Source organism: Anabrus simplex, chromosome 8 (assembly GCF_040414725.1).
Source record: "Anabrus simplex isolate iqAnaSimp1 chromosome 8, ASM4041472v1, whole genome shotgun sequence".
Taxonomy (NCBI): Eukaryota; Metazoa; Arthropoda; class Insecta; order Orthoptera; family Tettigoniidae; genus Anabrus; species Anabrus simplex.
Window position 1 is genome coordinate 153,004,353 of NC_090272.1, and position 22,156 is coordinate 153,026,508.

At 37.7% G+C, this 22,156-nt stretch overlaps 1 protein-coding gene across 1 annotated transcript in view; it reads right to left on the bottom strand.

Annotated features, from left to right (window-relative positions):
• Nucleotides 1-482: 482 nt before the first annotated feature.
• Nucleotides 483-22,156, bottom strand: part of Oatp74D (Organic anion transporting polypeptide 74D) — an 82,412-nt gene continuing 60,738 nt past the window's right edge. The window contains exons 4-10 of the mRNA XM_067153025.2: nucleotides 16,916-17,080; nucleotides 12,038-12,163; nucleotides 10,201-10,264; nucleotides 8,124-8,274; nucleotides 5,813-6,068; nucleotides 1,834-1,965; nucleotides 483-893 (exon numbers count right to left, since the gene is read on the bottom strand). Coding sequence (XP_067009126.1) covers nucleotides 736-893; nucleotides 1,834-1,965; nucleotides 5,813-6,068; nucleotides 8,124-8,274; nucleotides 10,201-10,264; nucleotides 12,038-12,163; nucleotides 16,916-17,080 — 1,052 coding nt within the window. The 3' untranslated portion in view covers nucleotides 483-735. The remainder of the gene's footprint in view (nucleotides 894-1,833; nucleotides 1,966-5,812; nucleotides 6,069-8,123; nucleotides 8,275-10,200; nucleotides 10,265-12,037; nucleotides 12,164-16,915; nucleotides 17,081-22,156) is intronic.

A 22,156-nucleotide genomic window follows, 5' to 3' on the forward strand; every position in this document is an offset into this window, starting at 1 on the left:
ACATTTATTATCTCCAGTCTTCAGAGTTCTTTAAGCCAACAGTAATTAAGATACAGCCTCAAATATTACAATATAACAATGATAAAGACCAAGAAATGTGGTAATTTAGATATAATTAATGTAACTATGGTACTTATTTATTATATAAAAATTTGTATACAAATTCAACATCTGAAATAAAAGAATTTGATCTTTTTTGTAAAATCTTCACTAAAAACTTTAAGTTTATTTTGTATTCCAAATTTAAAATCCATTCACACTTAATCATTTGCAGCATCATAAAAATAGTTTAGCTTAGTCTCAAATATGCATACTTTGATAAAAATATGTTCCAATTGATAACATACTTATCAACTTTCTTCCAAAGTCAAAAGAAATATCTGATTGAAAAGACATTCTTTCCATTCTTTACAAAAAGGTTTTCTTTTTCCACAGAATAGTTCAGTTTTTCCTTTTGCTACATGAAGTTAACAAACGACTAAACACTATCCATTTTTGCTACCATGTATGAAGAAGTCCCTGCCCTGAAAATCAGTCGGTAAATTGGTAAACTTCAGTTGAATGGGATAAAACTTACATAATATCTCTCTGGAGTGATTACATTCTTTCTCCATAGCCTGAAATAGAAAACCAAGTTCTGGTTATCATACATCTATGGAAATGTATCACTAATGCCTTAAAAGAATATTAAGGAAGACTCCTTTGAACTGTGGACTCCACAGTTGAAACTGAAGGTCAGACACTTGTCTCTGAATGAGCTCTTCCTGCAATAGGACTCAGTTCTTCCTGCTGTGGGCTTGGACTTTGTTCTTCTTGAAAACTTATGCTGCCTGCTTTGAACCACACTATGATGTCCACAAAAAATGCACAAAGCAAGATGGCTGCTGTTGTACCTAGAAAACGACAAGTAAATATCATATAAGAAATGATTTTCAATTATGACCTGCAACTGCAGTAACTGGTTAAAATAAGAAATGCATGACTGTGTGGCTGGTGCTCACAGTGCTATGATACTTATAATGCCCATAAGCCTTGTCAAACCAAAATATGCCATTAAGAAACTTCAACTCTTATTTCCTATCACACAGATTTACAGCCCTCCTCAGTCCGACAGAGAGCAGCTGCCATTGATCTGCGATGTGCAATATACTATGCTCAATGAATGTGTAAAATAATAAAAGTTCAGGTACTCAGATGATGGATGATTGCAGACAAAAGTATAACCAAATTCATTTCATCTTACATCATGGAAAAATGTATTCAAACAACTTAAAGTGCATGCAGGAATTTCAAGAAATTTTATTTCTATTTTGAAACAAGAATTAATTAATATATATTTCTAAATAAGAATGAAATATACAAGTAGATGCTCTCATGAACTGAATGTGAAACCTCAATGTTTCTTACTTTATTACTGTAATATGTAGTTGGTATAATTGGTTGTAATCACTCATTTCAGCTACAAGGGAGGAGCTTGTACAGTTGGTTATGTAGTCACTTCTTATGATCAAGCTTTCCAAAATCAATGCACAGAGTTGCCTGGTGTTTGAAATATTTAAATTCAAGGTACCCATGTCAGAATACTTACTAGCATGTTGTAAACCTTTCAAGAGAAAATTCAAACATTTGGAAGTATGCTAAAATCATCAACAGTTCTAAGTAATCTTTAGTTTAGGAACATCTGAATTATTTTTTAATGATTTAAGCTGAACTTTCTATTATTTATCTCATGCAGACTGACTGAGCTTTTCTTCATCGTGAAAAGTAGAGAAAATGCTAACCCCAAATAATTTTTTAAAATACGTTTCTTGGGTGGTTCTAAATAATATTTACCATGGAAAAATTTCCTAAAGACATCAGCATCATATAACCAACAGGCTCCTCTTTCTCCACAAGCTGCAGTTTCCCAAACAAGACAGGCTGAGTCTACCACTGCTCCGTACACTATGGGACAAGGTACATTACCTGGAAGAGAACAGAAAAAACATTAAAATCAATAAGAAGAAGAATTATGGTCTTAACAAGACAGATATAGGAGAAGCATTCACAGAGGAGATGACAATGGAGGGAGAGAAAATAAATATATTTATGTTACGGTATGTTATGTTATGTTTCCATCAGCGTGTGTATCCAACCCTTGTCCCATTTCTCTAAGGGGTCGGTAATGAAGTGTGATGAAACTTCATAGCAAATTTTTACGAATGGATGCCCTTCCTGATGTAAGCCGTATTAGAAGAGTTAATGAGATAAAATGAATGACGTGGTATATGATAATAGGAAGGGAGAGGGTGGAACCCAGTGTTGGCACATAGCCTACTCCTGATGAATAGCACCAAGGGGTCTGCTGAAAGCTTAAGATCTCCATCCGACATATCAATCACCATCAATGGTGTTATATGCCCTCACTCTATATGAACACTATGGAGAGGTTTGGAATTGAATCCAGGCTTTTTGGCAATCTAGCGCCCCTGTCGTGGTCTAGAGGTAGAATTGCTGCCTTACAATCCAAATATTTGGGTTCAAGTCTTACATATTTTTTCAGCTATAATAGCCTCTGTGGATCCGTGGTAGAGTGTCGGCCTCCGGATCCCAAGATAGCGGGTTCAAATCCGGCAGAGGTAGTCGGATTTTTGAAGGGCGGAAAAAAATCCATTTCGACACTCCATGTCGTACGATGTTGGCATGTAAAAGATCTCTGGTGATACATTTGGTATTTACCCGACAAAATTAATTAAATCTCAGCCATAGACGCCCAAGAGAGATCCGGTTTACTCTAGGTCCGCTAGATGGCAGACAGAGTAAACCGGAACGTCGAAATTGACGAGCAGACAGCCAGATGGCGTCAAATCGAAATGTCTGCAAACGGTAGCTGAGGCCATACGATTATTATTATTTATTATAGCCAAATTTCCATGTCAGACAGGTTCCACTGAATACAGGTGAACTAACATGAAAATTGAACCATTCTTCATGGGATTTGAAAACACTTCCAATATGGACAGTTTTCCAGTTCATAAAGATGCCATTAGAAGCAGATTTTAATGTATTTGTAAATCATCAACAGTATAAATCCCAAATAAGGAGAGTTTTTGGAAACCAATTTGTTTATTTCAATCGCCCAATTGTCTTACAACAAAATTCATAAAACAACTCTATCAAATGAATCAAATACGGTAATTATTTTCCTTGATAAGCTTCTCTGATAATCAGTGTCAGTACAACTTCTGAATGTCCAGGACCGAGCTCGATAGCTGCAGTCGCTTAAGTGCGGCCAGTATCCAGTAATCGGGAGATAGTGTGTTCGAGCCCCACTGTTGGCAGCTCTGAAGATGGTTTTCCGTGGTTTCCCATTTTCACACCAGGCAAATGCCGGGGCTGTACCTTAATTAAGGCCAAGGCCGCTTCCTTCCAGTTCCTAGGTCTTTCCTATCCCATCGTCGCCATAAGAACTATCTGTGTCGATGCGACGTAAAGCAAATAGCGAAAAAAAAAAAAGGTAGCAAATGTTCAGGAGGTTTGACTAAATACTTTTGAAGAAATGCACTTGAAAGTTGTGGGGATATGCAGGAAAAATGAAAAAATTGTGAATCATGTATTCCCACAATTCCCACAAGCAATCTTCTCAAACACATTCACCGTATGATCACTGATTAAAATACCTAGGTGCATGTCATGGACATGTTTAAGTCTTTCAACAAAGTTTCTTATCTACCTCTTTACTAATGAACCATTCATGACCAGAGTTGGGAAGTAACTGAGTAATATTAAACTACTTGTAACGAATACCTCTTTAGCAATCTTTACTTGTCATTGTTACTTTTTGTAAAATGTAATTTTTACTCGTAATTTATTTCTTGAAGTAAAATTGTAATTGTTACATTTTAGTAGTCGATAAACATTGCATGAAAGCAGAAATGGGAAGAAATTAAGCGATGATGAAGATCATTTTACATTTCTAATTCAACAGAAGTAGTAGCTTCACTAGTGCTGGATGAGGTACTTTCCCAACTTTTCAGTACTTCCGAAGACATCAAACTTTTCCTACAATATCTATCACCGCTGGGTGTATTCATAAAATTAAACAAGTGCCCCTGTAGAGCATCTTTTCTGCAAATGCAAAAATGTACTTTACTTGAAGAGGTTAGGGCTTAGTGATGAGAACTTGAAGAACTAATAATTTTGTAAAGTAAATGCCCAATTATTTGAAATACTAAATTTGAATAAGTTTAACTACAAAAAGAAAAAAAAAGGAGGGGTGGGGGAACCGAGTGAGTTGGCCATGCGGTTAGGGTCATGCAGCTGTGAGCTTGCATTTGAGAGATAGCAGGTTAGAATCCCACCGTCAGCAGCTGGGGCTGTACCTAATTAAGGCCACGGCCACCATCTTCCCACTCCTAGTCCTTCTCATCCTTCAGTCACAGAAAACCTCTGATGTGTTAGTGTGATGATAAACAAGTGGCAAAAACTAATAATAATAATTTTGAAAGTTCCAAGGTATCATGTTTATTTCACTTAGTGATGACAGCCATTTAACATCTTAATTTTTTAAAATGAAGTATTCTTTTCTTGTAAACTTCGATAACATTCCAGCCCCATGCAAAATCAATGTTAGTATTTCCTTAAGACTGGCATTCTGTGAAGTAAACATAATTGTAATTTTACTGATAATTTAAAAAGGTAATTTGTGACTGTAAATTAGTAAAATGTTTCTTGTGTAATTGTGATTCGGCCTAATTACTTTTTCCTTGTACTTTTCCCGTCACCCTCCGTGACATTCTTCATATACTTTGTAAAGTGTACGTGTCAGTTTTACAGGTTTTACAATGTTTGATTGTCTTAAACACACAGAATATCATGTCACGACAGTCTGATTGCCTGCTGAGGGCATTTATGCTTTGCCAGTGTGTAAAGAAACATAGCATACTGTACAAGCACACAATCATGAATGCTCTAATGACAGTATTTAATGGTTATAGTACTTTTTTCTTATATTCTTTCTACTACCATAGATTTTAAGAGATGCTAATATGACAGAATTTTGTCCCACTTGAGGACTTTAATGTACTTAAAGCTATCAACATTCAGTAGTCACATTCAAGCATTCTCAATGTCAGGATCCAAATTCCTAACTAGGAAATACAATGATAACTATCAACTGTTTTCAGGTGGAATTATTAATTTATTTTTTTTTACAATTTGCTTTACGTCGCACTGACACAGATATGTCTTAGGGCGACGATGGGATAGGAAAGGGCTCAGAGTGGGAAGGAAGTGGCTGTGGCCTTAATTAAGGTACAGCCTGGTGTGTAAATGGGAAACCACGGAAAACCATCTTCAGGGCCACCGACAGTGGGGTTCGAACCCACTACCTCCCGGATGAAAGCTCACCGCTGCGCGACACTAACCGCATGGCCAACTCACTCAGTGAATTTACTTTCTAAGCATCCTATATATTTTTTTTATTTTTTATTTTTTGGAATAGTGTATGTAAGTGTAGCTCTTCTTTTGCAGATTTACATCAAATGTTTGTATAAAATTTCATAAATATTACCCACGCAAATAAAGAATTTTATTAGGCTATTTGATTTAATACATTAACCAACTAAAAACCTCTTGCTGTTAAGGAAGCTAGAGGAAAAAAGATAGCTAAAAAAAAAAGGTTAAAAAGGTTAAATATTAAATACAGTAGTAATGAAGACTGTTGACAAAGAGAAGTACGCAATAATCTATTATCTTTAAAAAATAGCCAAATGTAAATTCACATATTATACATATTGCTGAAAAATTGAAGATTAGATTCATGTATACCCACCAAATAGTCCTATTGCAAACTGTATAAGCCCCAGAGCCATGGCTTTATCTCTAGGATCAACACATCGTAGTATCAGCAACATGCTCCCTACTTCAGACGTTGAGTGAATGAAGACGAAGAGCGAGAAGAGAAGAATGTACCAGACAAACGTTTTGCACTTGCTGTCACAATATCCGATGGTAGCAACAGACATTGCATCTTGAGTTGCTAGAGTCTCATTCAAGTAGCTCTCTTTTATGCACTGGCAGTCTGAAAACTGAACAATACAAAGAATTTAGTTCACAATGAATGCTTTATACTATAGTAACCCAGGTAATCAATTTAAAAAAACCAACAACAATGACAATAATAATTAAAATGGGTCGGCCTTTTTGGCTGAATGGTTAGCATCGTGACCTTCAGTTCAAAGAGTTCTGGGTTCGATTCCCGGCCGAGGTGGATATTTTAGCTGTGCCGGGTTAACTCCTTTGGTTTGGGGATTGGCATTTATGTTTGTCTCAACACACACCTCTTCATATACACACAGCACACACAGCATATACACAATCACTACAAAAATACTGAAGAGTCAATATATCCCTTCACATAAGGTTGGCATCAAGAATAGAACTTTGTTATAATATCATCTAAGGGACCTGATAAATTGTGTTGTTTTAAACGAGTATAATTGTAACTGAGTTATGTTTGCAGTTGAGTAGTAATGATGTTATTGGTTTAACGTCCCACTAACTACTTTTACAGTAGACATGATATAGGCTTTTGGGCTTATGCTGTGTCAAGAAAATAAGGTAAAATTTTTTACGTTTCACAGAGAACATTGTTTGAGAAGCCTTTCTTGTGGACAGTCAAGATTTTCTTTTGATGACGCAGAGCAAAGTTCTCAGCAAAACGTAAAGAATTTCACCTTATTTTCTTGACACAGCATAAGCCTATATCATGTCTATAAGTATGGGCCGTGAAAGCATCAATGGCAATACTTTTATGATATTCGGAGACATTGAGGTGCTAGAATTTGGTCCTTCAGGAGGAGTTCTTTTACATGCTGGAAAATCTACAGAAACGAGGCTGGTGTATTTGAGCACTTTCAAATACCACTGGACTAAGCCGGGATTGAACCCGCCAACTCGAGCTCTGATGGGCAGCGCTCTTCTGGCTGAGGTACTCAGCCCGGCCTTTCAGTTGAGTGAAGTGGAAAATGATATAGAACAAAACTTAATTGGGCTTAGTTTAGACTGTACTTATTTACTTTTAAGCTTGACATTAAAATGCAATTTGAATTGCATATGACGTACTGTAAGATGTAGTATTAAATTTCATAGAAGAGTCTTACGTCATACAGTTAAACTTTGAAGTACAGTATGTACAGTACTCACCACACTTCTTCATTTAGGAACAATAATGAGTAACTTTTGTCTGTCTTCTGCTGCTTACCCATTTCAAAATTATGTTCTATGTTCGATATTTTCATCACAAATTCACTACAGCCTGCCCTAGCTTCATAGAACATGTTCATAACTCTAATGGCTTCTTAAGCATCACTCGCTACTAAAATAGGCAATTCGAATTTTCCTTCTTCCTCCTCCATGGTCAAGGTGGCTCTTATTCTTCACTTCACTTACAATATCATTGTCCATTTGTGCCTTTGTTGACAGCATGTTTTGCTGCATTTCAGATAACTGCTAATTATCATCACTGTCAGAATGTTCTAGTGACAGTAGAGATCTTAAAATATTTTGGTTCTACAAAAAATTCTAATCCAAATTGAGGTTTAAACTGATGTTATATACGAGGTAGCTGCATGTATGTTTGTTGTATTAAGCAGGGCTGGACACACTTCCTTATGAGGAATATGTTAGCACCACAGAATACTTGATGCTATAGACAAGCCGTCACTGAAACTGATGTTGCTGGAACAAGGAGATCTACTGTATTAATAATCTGAAAAAAATTGGACTAAATCATGAAGACTGTGTTAACAGAACCAAGTACCGACACCAGATCAATAACTTCCAAGGACTTCTGTGAAGAAGAACAGCAGAACAGCGAGTGGACAGCAGAAAGGAGACAGGCTGCCAGAAAGAGAATACAATGATACTGGGCTGCACAAGAAGCTTCTAAAAATGTGTAAATGTTGCTTATTGTGGTCTATAATGGCCACGAACATCAATAAAAAAATTAAAAATCCAACTACTTCTGCCATATCTTGAGATATGGAGGCCAACACATTGTCATTGATCTAGAGAGGGAGCTACTTTCTTAGCTAAAATATTGCAATATACCGTACTGAACAAGATATTCAATTTGCACTTACCTGCACTATTTTTCCATCTTCTATAGTAATATTCCGACAGCCTGCATGACAAGCTGAAAAGTATGTTTTACTATCCATACCACAGATAGGGCCAAATTTATTACGATCACAACTGCAGTTGAGATCACAAACAGGTTCAAAGGATTGTAGCCTAGAACAGAAAATATAACAAATGTTAGAGAAATTTTCTTCAAAAATAATGTACAAAAGACATAACATACAAAATATTTTCAATAATCATCCTTGATAGGATAAGTTTACAACTTGAGAAAGAACTAGGAGAATATCAAGGAGGCTTCAGACCCTCGAGGAAATGTCCTGATCAGATCATGAGACTTAAGTTGATAATGGACTATAACAGGAGAAGAAACAGAGATATGGTGATAACATTTGTAGATTTCAAGAAAGCTTACGATTGCATCCATAGAGAGGCTCCAGATTCAATTCCTGACCAGATCAGGGATTTTTACCTGGAGGGCTGGTTCAAGGTCCTGTCAGCCTACGTGATTACAACTGAGGAGCTACCTGAAGGTGAGATAGCGACCCCGGTCCAGAAAGCCAAGAATAACAACCGAGAGGAGTTGTCGTGCCAATCACACGACACCATGTAATCTGCAGGTCTTCGGGCTGTGCAGCGCTCCGTGAAGAATGGGCTGCCATTCCCCAAGCAACCTATTTCCTTCAGATCCTCCCTTACTTCTCTGATCCATTTACATCCTGTTGTGGTATTTTTTGAGATGAGATTGTGTTGTACTAGTTGTTTCAGAAGTCTTGAATCCTGCATCCTCATGATATGTCCAATGATCCCATTCTTTATTTCTTGCTAGCTCAGCAGTTTAGCCCTCAGGGAAGGTCCAAAACTTTTTCAATGTAACCTACCTTTCGAAAAATGTAGCTTAGTGCCGGCTTATGTAAAAGTTTCTTATTATTTAACTCTAAATTGGGGATAGAGAGTGCTTTCCCCTCTCAAGCTCCCCTTCATTTTGAGTTGAGGTGACTACGTTTTCATGACCAATTTTCTACTCTTAATGTATTAAAATTTTCTTATACGAGTCACCTCCCTAGTTTGGGAATAGCCCCTGTATCATCAGCCTAGTGCCCCTTAGGTTTTATAAAGTTTCATGTAGGAGTGCAAGCAACGCCTCCATTCATCTTGGTATTTTGGGCCATTTAATTAACATATTGTTTTTCTTTTAAGGCCCTGTAGGCTGGGTACGAGATACCCCTGTTTAATTCTTGTACGTTGAGCCTCGATGGCAAGTTTTTGTAAAGTCTGGTATTGCCTTTTAATAGGCTTGAAAAATTGAGAGCGGGTCAGCTCTTTCTTGTGTTTGAAAAGTGCCTCTGGGAGGCTTGAGGTTAAAAGTTGGGAGCAAGTGCTTTCTGCCCTTTATATGAGTGTACCTTGTTATAATGTTGGGCTAATAGCTCAAGGATTGTGTAACTGAGGCTCGAAGCCAGAATTTGTAAAGACCCCTTAACTTGTGCTTTCGTTTGTAAAGTTATAATTGTACCTGATTTTTCATTGTTATTTCACCTAGTGAAAATTTGTTAAATCTTGTTGTCTATAGAAAATATAACCTTAATTCAAATTTTAATTAATCTTTCAGCTTTGTACTTAGACCCATTCTAGCCCGCACCTTCTTTCACCTCTGCTGTTCCACAGATATCTCAGAACAATAATAATAATATATTATTATTATTATTATTATTATTATTATTATTATTATTATTATTATTATTATTATTATTATTATTACTTTTATGGTTTTCAGAGACACTGAGGTGCCAGAATTTTGTCCCACATGACAAAATGGAACCAGGATGGCCAGGATTTGAACTGAATTACCTTGACGAGAAACCAGTGACAATTTCACTGGCTTACCATACATACCCTTTTTCTTAAAAGTGGATTCAACAAAATGGAATATTTCAAGCAAACTAGCAAAACAGAGTTAAGCATCTTATTTGGAATACTCTAAACTGTTTATAAATTTTTAACAATAAAATAATTAATAAACTATGTCACCAAAGTCACCATGAGCTTTATCTAAAAGCAAACTATGTCGAACCTTACCTTCCAACATTTAGGCCAGCGAAGTCATCCATTGGACAGCCAATGAACATAAGAATTCCCATTCCTGAAAATAAATTTTAAAATATTTTACATTAATAAGTAAAGAAATGACCTGAGTTTATAAGAAGTAGGACCCAAAAGTTCAAGGACTTGGAATAAAGCTGCTGAATGTGAATACTTTAAAACAACAATGCTCAATAATCTTCAAAGTAATCCCTTTGGGTGACTAAAGACTTTGCCAGTGTTGTTAAAACTCCTGGAGCACTACTGAAAACCATGTTTTTCAACTTCCCATAATTCTGAATCTTCAAAGTAATCCCTTTGGGTGACTAAAGACTTTGCCAGTGTTGTTAAAACTCCTGGAACACTACTGAAAACCATGTTTTTCAACTTCCCATAATTCTCCCTGTGGTGCTGCTGCTTTTATGTAATTAATTGATGCAAAATGATGTTGCTTCAGATGCCCTGTCATTTTTAGAATAGAAAGGCTAAGGCAGGTGAAGCTGAAGTAACAGTACACAAGTTCCATTTTTACAAGAAACTCTGAGACCAGCAGGAACAGATGTGCTGACATGTTGTCATGGCAAAGGTGTCAATGTCTACTTCGCCACATCTCAGGCTGCTTACAATGCGTGGACTCCCAAATACAATGTAAAACATTCTGATAAAGCTTCCTGTTTACTGTTTTTCCCACAGAAATTAATTATAAATGGACAATTCTCCGTACAACATTCTGTGTTCTTTACAGTGTGAAAGTTTTTGAAGGGTTTTCTTCCAAATATGAACAACATTTAATGTTTAGACACTGCTCTTGAATATACGTGTTTCTTACTTTGCAGCACGAAGATGACTAACAATAAAAGAAGGTGCCTACATACACCTCATTTCTCACCGTCCATAGGCAAAACCATTACTGATTGGTAGAGTTGGAAGGATGGATTTCAGACACTGTTATTTTAACTACATGCTCATATGCGCAGTCCCCAAACTTTTGGATAACATTTTGTATAGAATGTTGATACAAGTTTGTGTAAGAGACATAAAATATACAGAGTGTATTAAAGTAAGGTAGCTGACACGTGTGAAGTTATCACGCCACAGTCACATTCTTTGAAGTGTATTAGTTTCAACCATAATAATAGCACGTATTTTTAAGACATTATCAATACTATTAAGACAGTCTGAGAAAGTTACTTACAATATAACAGACCCTCTGATTGTCTCAGACTAGATTGAGAAGGTTATCTTCACTATAGCTGAAATTTAGACAGTTCTTTGAAAACTTATTTAGCAGCTTTAAAAGATACTATAACAATATTTTAACTTGCATCTTTTCTGGGTAAAAACAAGAACCACTTTTATTCTCATTTCTGAGTGATTCTTAAGAAGAAACATCTAAATCAATTCCTACCTATATTTGAATCACAGAATTAAGAATGATTTACTTTCATTTTTTATTTGTTCTTTTTATCTAATTATTTTAAATTTATTTGAACCTTTTATTAGAGCATGTAAAAGTTACAATTAGTTTCTAGTTTTTTTAACAGTCATTCCTCTACACCGTAATTCAGTGCTTTCCATTTTTAAAGAAATGTCATAACTAAAAACATTTGGTGGAAAATACATCATGAAGATATTACTATTTCCTACCCATCCTATGCTCACTAATTTTAACAGGAACACCCATAACATTACCTTCCTGTTGCAAGTGTTGATAGGAGGGAAAAAAAAAAAAAAAAGTACAGTAGATTTTCTCTCTGGACAAAAACATCTAAAGTTTAATATCGTCAGAATTCTTATTATTGGCTTTTCTCAAATAACAGGTGAAACAACTTACCAATGGCATATATAATAGCAGTGCAGGCAATCCAAGCTGCAACAAACCTTGCATTAGGTTTCACCCTGAGGATGAATACACCACTGATGATGATCCCTAGTCCCATCACCAGAATACCTCCCACACCTGGAACAACACATTCATAAACTTAGTTTCTTGCAACCAAGGAGTTTACATCACTGAGTAATCAGGGGAACAAACAACATAATCTCTTAATGACAAATACTGTTTACTTATATATTCTACACTTTCATGCTGGTCATTGAGTAGCAGACAGAGGGGTCGAAGAACAACAACTTTTAAATAGAAATATAAAGTCTAGGACAAAACCCTGTGGCAGGACAAGCCTAGGAATGTCAGAAACAAAAAAACTCTACATTCCTAAACAATGTAGAACTGACAATCAATAAAGTGCACACAGTGAAATTAGACATTGGACACTCAACATTGTTTGCAAACGTTGCTCAAAATGTTGCCCACAACATTCAGTGCAGGCATCACATCTGTGTAGTAAGCTCAATGTCCAGAGTCTAATTTCATGGTGTGTACAAACAACTATCATATCACTTCACTTACTGTCAGTTCTGAAATTTGAAAAAAATTAAAATAAAATAAAATAAAATAAATGGTCCATTATGTCATTCATGAAGGAACTTTTACTTTATAACACAAGGTCCAGAAAATTTACAGAATTCACAGAAAAAGTCTAAATTTTAGAAACAATAAAACCTAGAAAAATGAAATATTTTTGCATAGTGTCTAACCAACAAAGTGTTAACTGGAACAACTATTTTATACAGTGCATAAGACAATTAGGTAGTTTAAACAGTACCTAAACTGCAGCTAGTCATTCATTCTCAGAACACCTCCACTACCACTAGTGAAAGTCTTAAAAGAATAATGAGGTACCTCTGATGCTGATGACGACATATTTCCAATGAATAGTGAGCAGCTCTTTAGATTTGACTTTGAATTATGCCCACCTAATAAGCCCCCTTGCTAATTACACACAGAATTCAACTGAATGGAAGAAACAGAAAGTGGTTCATTTCATGAATCGAATCCTTTCTTCTCACAATACAATTGAAGAACACACTCACTTTCACCCTCTTCAATTCAGGTTACTGTAACATGAGTTTTATGGTGGACAGGTACCTTCTCACTAGATCCATTTCCTGTCTGTTGCTACTCTTCTACAACCTGCTAGGACTAAAGAGGTCGTCACTGTAATTTAACTATCTGGAGGAACATTCATAGCAGAGGCAGATTCTGGTATCGTGCAATGAACTTCACTGCTAATCTGTGGAGTGTGAATTTATAAGTCAAGCAAAGACTGAATATATGCTGTATATCTCCAGCAACCTCCCGCCCATATCAACCAGCAACAGCTGATATATAATGATAGATGGGAGCAAAATTAAGGAAAGTTTACTTTTTGAGTGCAAGTCAAATGTTATATTTACAGTAACTACAACCCTAATAAGTTTGTAGGGGACTAGTATAACACAACACTTATTATTTATTTTATACTACAATATTCTTTTACACTCTAATGCACTGTCAATAATTATCTAGTCATAACAATAAAAACAATCTCCATAGACATCAAAACATTCCATCACAATTTCTTCTCTCCAAGGAGTAGGTATACAATGTGCATAATGTCAAGGACTGTATTACTCGTGTGGTCCCCACATCACTTCCTTCGAAGCCCCAATGGGCCAGTCCTCTACACCTCATCATGAAAAAAGAATGGCTCTTGGAGAGTGTGTGGAGACTACAGACGGCTAAATGATCGGACAATACCACCCTATTCCACAAATTCATGATGTCAATCAAATTTTAGAGAACAAGATCATCTTTAGTAAACTAGATCTCCCGAAGGCTTACTATCAAATTCCATTGGCAGAAGAAGACAAAGAAAAATTGGCAATCATGTTGGGGCCACCAATATTTGTAGGGGACTAATATAACACAGCACTTATTATTTATTTTATACTACAATATTTTTTTACACTCTAATGCACTATCAATGATTATCTAGTCATGACAATAAAAACAATCTCCAAAGATATCAAAACATTCCATCACAGTTTCTTCTCTCCAAGAAGTATACAATATGCATAATGTCAAGGAGCCCATTACTCATGTGGTCACCTAAAGTTCATTCAAGTGCCCCTTGATTTAATTTATAGTACAGCCCTAGAAGTAGAATTAGTAGAAAGAACATACTAATAATTGTTCATGATATTTTGTTATTGTTCCAGAGAATCAAAAATGGAAGAGGGCAGCTCCCATTTTTAATATCAGTGCTGAACAGACAAGAGTTTGAAAGATTCTAGACTCTGTAATGAAAGGGTTACTTGAGAATGTAAATTTAGCTTACCTTTTTTATGTGGGTTATCTACGTATATGAAGCACGAAAGTTTTTGATACTTTAGGGAGAAGTTTAACTCTCTTAGATATAATTATTTATTCATTTATCATATGATGAATCAAAGTTATTTACATGTACATTTTGTATACAAAGTTTGTGGACAAATGTTCACAGTCACAAGCTCGTACAATCTTACAATTCTAGATCTAGTTCTCTGACCCATTCTATTGCTTCATTTGATGCATGATGGATGTTCGTTATCATTCCTCTAAAAGAACGAAGAGGGCGGTCAGCAACAATGTGGTGGCCAGTCTGCAAGGAGGCACCACATTCACAATTTGCAGAGGTAGCCCATCCCTATTTGTGTAGCAGATATCCACATCTGCCTTGTCCAGTTCGGATCCGGTTGATGATCCTCCACTGATATCTGGGAAGGTCAAATCCTTGTAGTCGCTTAGAAGGGTCTTCAATCAGATGTATATTAACTAATGTAGATTGCTTCCACTGGATTTTCCATGAATTCATAATTTTGAAGGAGGATCTTTCAAGGTTAACTGCTGTACGCCACTGTGGTTTCCCTGATTTCAAGTACTGATGTTCTGTTTGTGCAATATCTTGGTGAATGAGAAGCTCTGGATTCTGTTGAATGTTTTTCCATACCTTTAGAAGTGCTTCTGATCTTCTCAGGGCTGGAGGTGGAATATTGCAGAGAACAGGTAGCCATAGTGTGTTCATACTTCGAATACATCCCATGATTGTAATATATGATGAAGGTAAATAATTACATGATTTACTCTATCACAGTCAAGGGTCAATACTCTCAACTGTTAGTACAATAGATGCAGGTGTTACCCACAGAATAAATACTGGTTGGACCAAGTGGTGAAGTCCTAATGAGATACTGTGTGATAGAAGAATGCCCTTACAATCCGAGGGTAGGTCTAAAGTATACAAAAATCTTGTTTGGCCAGCCATGCTCTATGGAAGAGAATGCTGTGTAGTTAAGAAAACATATGCACAAAAGATTCGCACTGCTGGAATGTATATGCTCTGCAGTTAAAGAAGAATCTCACTAACAGACAAAGTAAGGAGTGCATTTGTAAGTTTCAAAGTCGCACCCACAAATCCACCTGGCTGACAACTGTCCAGAAAGAAAAATCTTTGGACTGGTAGCAGAAAAAGCAATGAACAGGAAGAAGTGGCATCTTGTGGTTATGAAAGCTGATTCTGTTTAACTGCAACAAAGTGAGGAGGAAGAAAACAGAAGGGAAGATTCCAGTTAGAATGGGCATCAAGGGGGTAGCCATCAATTCAAGTTTTAAGAAGTGTGAGAAAAAATAGAGACATAAGAAAATATCAAATTAATTATAAGTATGGGCAAATTGTGGTTAAGCTTTGGAATAATTACTTTTCCTTTTCTGACCATTTCAATATTTTTTCCCCCATTTATTTAATTACCTAGAATGTGTAAAAACATTTCAGGTAATATGACAACTAATGTCATATTCTGCACTCATCTGCAAAATGCTTTCTAAGGCACTCTTGCTGCTTTAACTTTTCCTGTACTAAAATTACTTGCAAAGTCAGCCCAAGTAATCTAAATCAACAGGTAAATCAAGCAACTGCAGTATTTTAACAATGAATACTGCAGCCTTGAATACATGTCCTCACTTCCTTTTAAATTACATTCAAATGTGATACTTCAAAAATCAATAGCAATGTAGCAAAAATATCCCCATTTTAAACACATAAATACTGCAAACAGGTGGTAAATGACTGAACCATTTACGTGTACAGTTTTATAATATTTTATAGTGAAGTAATGTGGCAATACCAGCCTTTCAAAGTGTTGTCAGAATGATTTAAGGGCAATACATCCATCAAACCCCTACCTCTTCACACGACATGTCATGACAGAAGAGATCTTTATATATTCAAAAATTAAAAATTATCCTTACAAGAAAATACTCTTAAACTCGTGTACCATACATACTTCTCTTGGGACAGCATGTAACTTCTGCGTTTGTATCTTCTACAATTCTCAGAAGTCCTTACTGCTATATTAAATGTTAGGTACTGGGCAACACTTAAGATAAGTTATGGCTTCGAAACAAGCCCTTTGGTACATAATCTACATTGAGTTGTTGACTTATTATACTGTATCAAAGATCATAGGTTTAATTTAAATGAGGAAAGATGAATTTTGAATACAGGAAAATAAATTTAAAGAAGAAGGTACTAGTATCCCTAGTGTGCCAGTACAATGACCATTGCTGAACTTGATACTAAGTAATATTGTACGAATGATGTACCAACGTCCTTTAAACACTTTATCTGTTAGTAAAAAGAAAAAAAGGATATGACAGTATGCACAGGAAACTAAAACCACATATATCACTAATGATTTCCAGTACAGTGTCTGCTATGACCTAGTCTAGAACCTGTTTCCGTCAATTCAATTAAGAAATTAATAGAGAAACTTTCTATGGTTTAAAGCTTACCTGAGACCATATTTGCAGTATGAGCTGCCAGTCTGAATTGACTCTCCAGGTACTTGGGCAAGAATGTGTACAGACCAGCAATAGGCAAGATGTGGAGGACACTGCTGGCTGTGCGGAACATGAGGATGTCATTCGACAGTAAGCGCTTTACGGCTGCTGGGAAGTCTGTGAATACAAACACTTATAGTTAATCACTGAAAGATTCAACAATACACTTTGTTTATAAGAAATCTAAGATACAATAAATGAATAGAACAACTTGAATAATAATAATAATAATAATAATAATAATAATAATAATAATAATAATAATAATAATAATAATAGTATTTGGAGAGTACTGTATATTTTGTAGGTGGGTATGAAAACATTCTACGTGAAGAAAGCAACTAATAACCCTATCAATTGAAGAACCTGCATGTTTCTTCTATGATCTTGGTTTTCCATTAATTTTAACATTCACCTTTCGTAAAAGTGGATAGACTTAGAGGCAAATATGCCAGCCTAGAACGTTTCGACAGCACTGAATTTACGTTAAAAATTAAATAATTGAAAGAGGTTCAACCTATTCAATACATAGAATGTGTACAGACCAGCAATAGGCAAGATGTGGAGGACACTGCTGGCTGTGCGGAACATGAGGATGTCATTCGACAGTAAGCGCTTTACGGCTGCTGGGAAGTCTGTGAATACAAACACTTATAGTTAATCACTGAAAGATTCAACAATACACTTTCAATTATTTAATTTTTAACGTTAATACTTTCAATACGGAACAATGAAATTTTTATCTTTAAAAGCACTGAATTTGCCAGGGAATTGTGGAGAGACCGAAACAAGTAAATGCGGATGATCCAATATTCGGCGATCATTTGGAGACTGTTACAGTTATTTTCTAGTGTGACGATGCCCGAAATTTTCTACTTCAGGGTCGTGTTGCAAAGGCATGAGGGATCATCGGGAGGCCAATTCACTGTCACAGTTCCGCCACAATAAACTCTTAGGGTAGCATTTAATTAATTTAAAAAATCAAAGTTATGTAGTGCGGAATTTAACATTTGGTCTTTTGACTCATAATACTACTACAGGAATCTCCTACCTGTCATTGCTCGTAAATTCAAGTTTCGCAGCAGCGAGCTACGAATTTACTTCACCACAAAATCCCCAGCATTATTCTACCGACACGAGGCTGATATACAATATTTGGGCACGTTCAAATACCACCAGACTGAGTCGTGTTCGAACCCGCCAAGTTCAGCTCAGAGGACCAGCCATCTACTGACTGAGCTACTCAGCCCGTCAATGGTAATAGTGATGATTCATCTCGTCTCATCGGACACACAGAATGGGCAGGAGTCGCATCGTTCAAGGGATGGTTCAAATACGATCGATCGATCGATCGATGCGACTGATCTATAATACGAGTAATATAAATTTGTTTGTCTTTAGTCAAACAGCAAGGAAACTATTTAGGACATAAAACATGTTTGCAAAAGAAAGGTTCTCACTCAGCAGGATGTAAAGAGAACAAGTGAGCATTACAAAGCGTCACGTGGGGTCTGGCGAGCTCGCCTCAAGGTCAAGGTCTCAGACTAGGACCTGACCTTCAGTGGCCCAGCTGCCAGACAGGAAGAGGGAAGTTACCGGCAACCAATATTTATTTATTTATTTATTTATTTATTTATTTATTTATTTATTTATTTATTTAATTGCAATGAAAGTCCGCTCGACAAATAATTGTGATCTATCTGAGTGGGCCCCTAACTTTTGAGATGCGTCGCAATATTCCAGTCGAGTTTAGTTTCAACAATAACAATGTTACTGATTTTACGTCACGATATTAGTTTTAATCGATACTCTTTTGAAAATAGACTTTAAAATATTCAAGCACTAAAGAATAATTTTTGGAAATTTTCTGTCAAAATGTGGATTTTTTTCATTCTTCGTAGGCTGTCAAAAACAGTTTATTCTTGAAGTTCGGAGCCTATTGATTTTATTCACAACATTTCATCAAACTATGAACTGCGTATTTTGATTGAGGAAATTAATTCTTAAAAATCCTAATGTACTGGTAACTGAACGGTTCCACACTACAGCTAGTAGCAGAAAACTTTTGCGCAGCCGGGCTGAGTGGCTCAGACGGTTGAGGCGCTGGTCTTCTGACCCCAATTTGGCAGGCTCGATTCTGGCTCAGTCCGGTGGTATTTAAAGGTGCTCAAATACGTCAGCCTCGTATCGGTAGATTTACTGGCACGTAAAAGAACTCTTGCGGGACTAAATTCCGGCACCTCGGCGTCTCCGAAAACCATAAAAATAGTCAGTGGGACGTAAAGCAAATTCCTAACATTATTATTATAACTTTTGCTACCGGGCGAGTTGGTCGTGCGGTTAGGGGAGCGCAGCTATGAGCTTGCATCCGTGAGACAGTGGGTTCGAACCTCACTGTCGGCAGCCCTGAAGATGGTTTTCCGTGGTTTACCAATGCTGGGGCTGTTCCTTCAATAAGGTCACGGCTGCTTCGTTCCCACTCCTAGGCCCTTCCTATCCCATAGTCGCCATAACAACTATCCGTGTCGGTGCGACGTAAAGCAAATTGCAAAAAATAAAAAGAACGTTTGCTTGTACATATAACAGAAACTCGCCCTCGACGTACTTGCCATAAGACACAGTATAGTTAGGCACCGACACAGATAGGTCTTATGGCGACGACGGGATAGGAAAGGCCTACGAGTTGGAAGGAAGCATCCGTGGCCTTAATTAAGGTACAGCCCCAGCATTTGACTGGTGTGAAAATGGGAAACCACGGAAAACCATCTTCAGGGCTGCCGACAGTGGGATTCGAACCCACTATCTCCCGGATGCAAGCTCACAGCCGCGCGCCCCTAACCGTTCGGCCAACTCGCCCGGTTTTTACAGTTTTAGCGTGCCAGGTTTGATAGCTGAAATATACATGATTTAGTGTTGTTGCTCAGTCCAAACCAGCGTCAAACCACGAGAAAATGCCTGAATAAAATTTAGTGAAAATCGGTATGCTAAGTCGGGGAATAAGGCAATACATTCTAGGCTATAAATGATTTATTCATGCTCGGTGAAATGGTACTTTCGGGAAGGCCTACTATTGTCAAATGTCTATATTATTAGTGGTCCTATCGATGAACACTACTGAACTAAAGTTATAGAGAATACAATTTCATATCATTTATGTCTTGTACATGCCTTTGCTGGCAGGACCTAGTGTTTACAGTGCACTGTGTCTTCTGGTATGGGTTAGAGCAATTTTGTAACTTTCATTGATCTGTCTCTGTCTTATCCTTGGCTTTGACAATATGAAAGTGACTGGGGTATGAGTAATGCCATTCCTTCTGCAGCCAGTCCCTGCTATGAATGGTATGAAAATGTTGCTCATAGGGTCGGTTGGTGCATGCATTTCAGTGGGCTTGGCAGACTGATATATATAATAGCAACTTCTGGCTCGGTGAGGAAAGCAACGGGAAACTACCTCACTCCTCATTTCCCTAGAACGCCTCTTCAGTGATGCATAGGCCATCTATGACAGCTGATGGCGGAGCTGTTGAGGATCCAACCAGCCTTAGGGCTGAAGACTTAACATACATACATGTCTTATACAGCTATACAGTACACGGTTTGATAACAGATATATTCGTGAATTTAAACTTTTATTGCTTAGTCCATATCAACGCCGAGCATCGCTAACATGGAAATATGGTTCAACCGCGTTAACTGGCGATAGTTTTTGTCGTGATTGTCTTAAGGTTAAATCCACGTGGTCATCAGCCCATATCGACAAAGAAAATTATGAAGATGACAACCAAAATTTAAAAAAAAAAAACTCGAGAAGAAACGATCGCTAGGAGAGTAAGATAACAGGTGTCCGGCCCCGCGGTGTAGGGGGCAACGCGTCCGCCTGTCACCCGGGTCAACCGGCGGCCCCGGGTTCGATTCCCGCCTGGGTCAGGGGTTTTTAATTGTAAATGATTAATATCCCTGGTGTGGAGACTGGGTGTTTGTGTCGTCCCTAACGTACCTTTCCTCACATTCAACACTCTACACTTCCTCCGTTGACCGACTCGTTGGCTGAATGGTCAGCGTTCAGAGGGTCCAGGGTTCGATTCCCGGCCGGGTCGGGGATTTTAACCTTCATTGGTTAATTCCAGTGGCTCGGGCGCTGGGTGTCTGTGCTATCCCCAACATCCCTGCAACTCACACACCACACATAACACTATCCTCCACCACAAAAAACACGCAGTTACCTACAAATGGCAGATCCCGCCCACCCTCATCGGAGGGTCTGCCTTACATGAAATTCTAAATTATATTTACTTCCTCCGTTCCAATTACACGCAGGTTCATATCACATGGTGCAAGCAGGGGCAAAAGATGTCTATAAGTCGACGCCCCGAACAAATAGCATTTAAAAAAATAGGCAAACGGGAGTCATAAAAAGAAGATGAACCCTTTACATTGGATGCCGCAGTATCACACTGTCGGAGAAAAAGTAATAAGTACTGAAAGCCCATAAAACTCATCAACAACAAAATTACATTGACTATTGTTTGTCGTAGCCGGGCCCGTGGTGTAGGGGTAGCGTGCCTGCCTCTTACCCGGAGGCCCCGGGTTCGATTCCCGGCCAGGTCAGGGATTTTTACCTGGACCTGAGGGCCGGTTCGAGGTCCACTCAGCCTACGTGATTAGAATTGAGGATCTATCTGACGGTGAGATAGCGGCCCCGGTCCAGAAAGCCAAGAATAACGGCCGAGAGGATTCGTCGTGCTGACCACACGACACCTCGTAATATGCAGGTCTTCGGGCTGTGCAGCGGTCGCTTGGCAGGCCAAGGCCCTTCAAGGGCTGTAGTGCCATGGGGTTTGGTTTGGTTTGATTGTTTGTTGTGATGTGCTTTGTCATTTCTCTTGCCACTCATCTCCGATAAATGGCAGTACTGCTGCGTGCCGCGTATGCTCAAGGGGTTACAGTACCTATCCGAGTAGAACAGCCTCCTCGAAAATCGGCGGGAAGTAGTGGAGAGTTGGATAACTTTCCTTATTTCTGCATGCCATTTCTCTGTTGTTCTGATAACTACTGGTACGTGACGCACTGGTTCATTACAGTATTCCACCTGCTACGAGGTGCTGATAGGAACGGAGAGTGTAGACACTTAATGGAAAACGGCAGAGCAGTGTTCATCGCTGTCTGTGGCCGAGTCATTCCAGTTCTGGAACT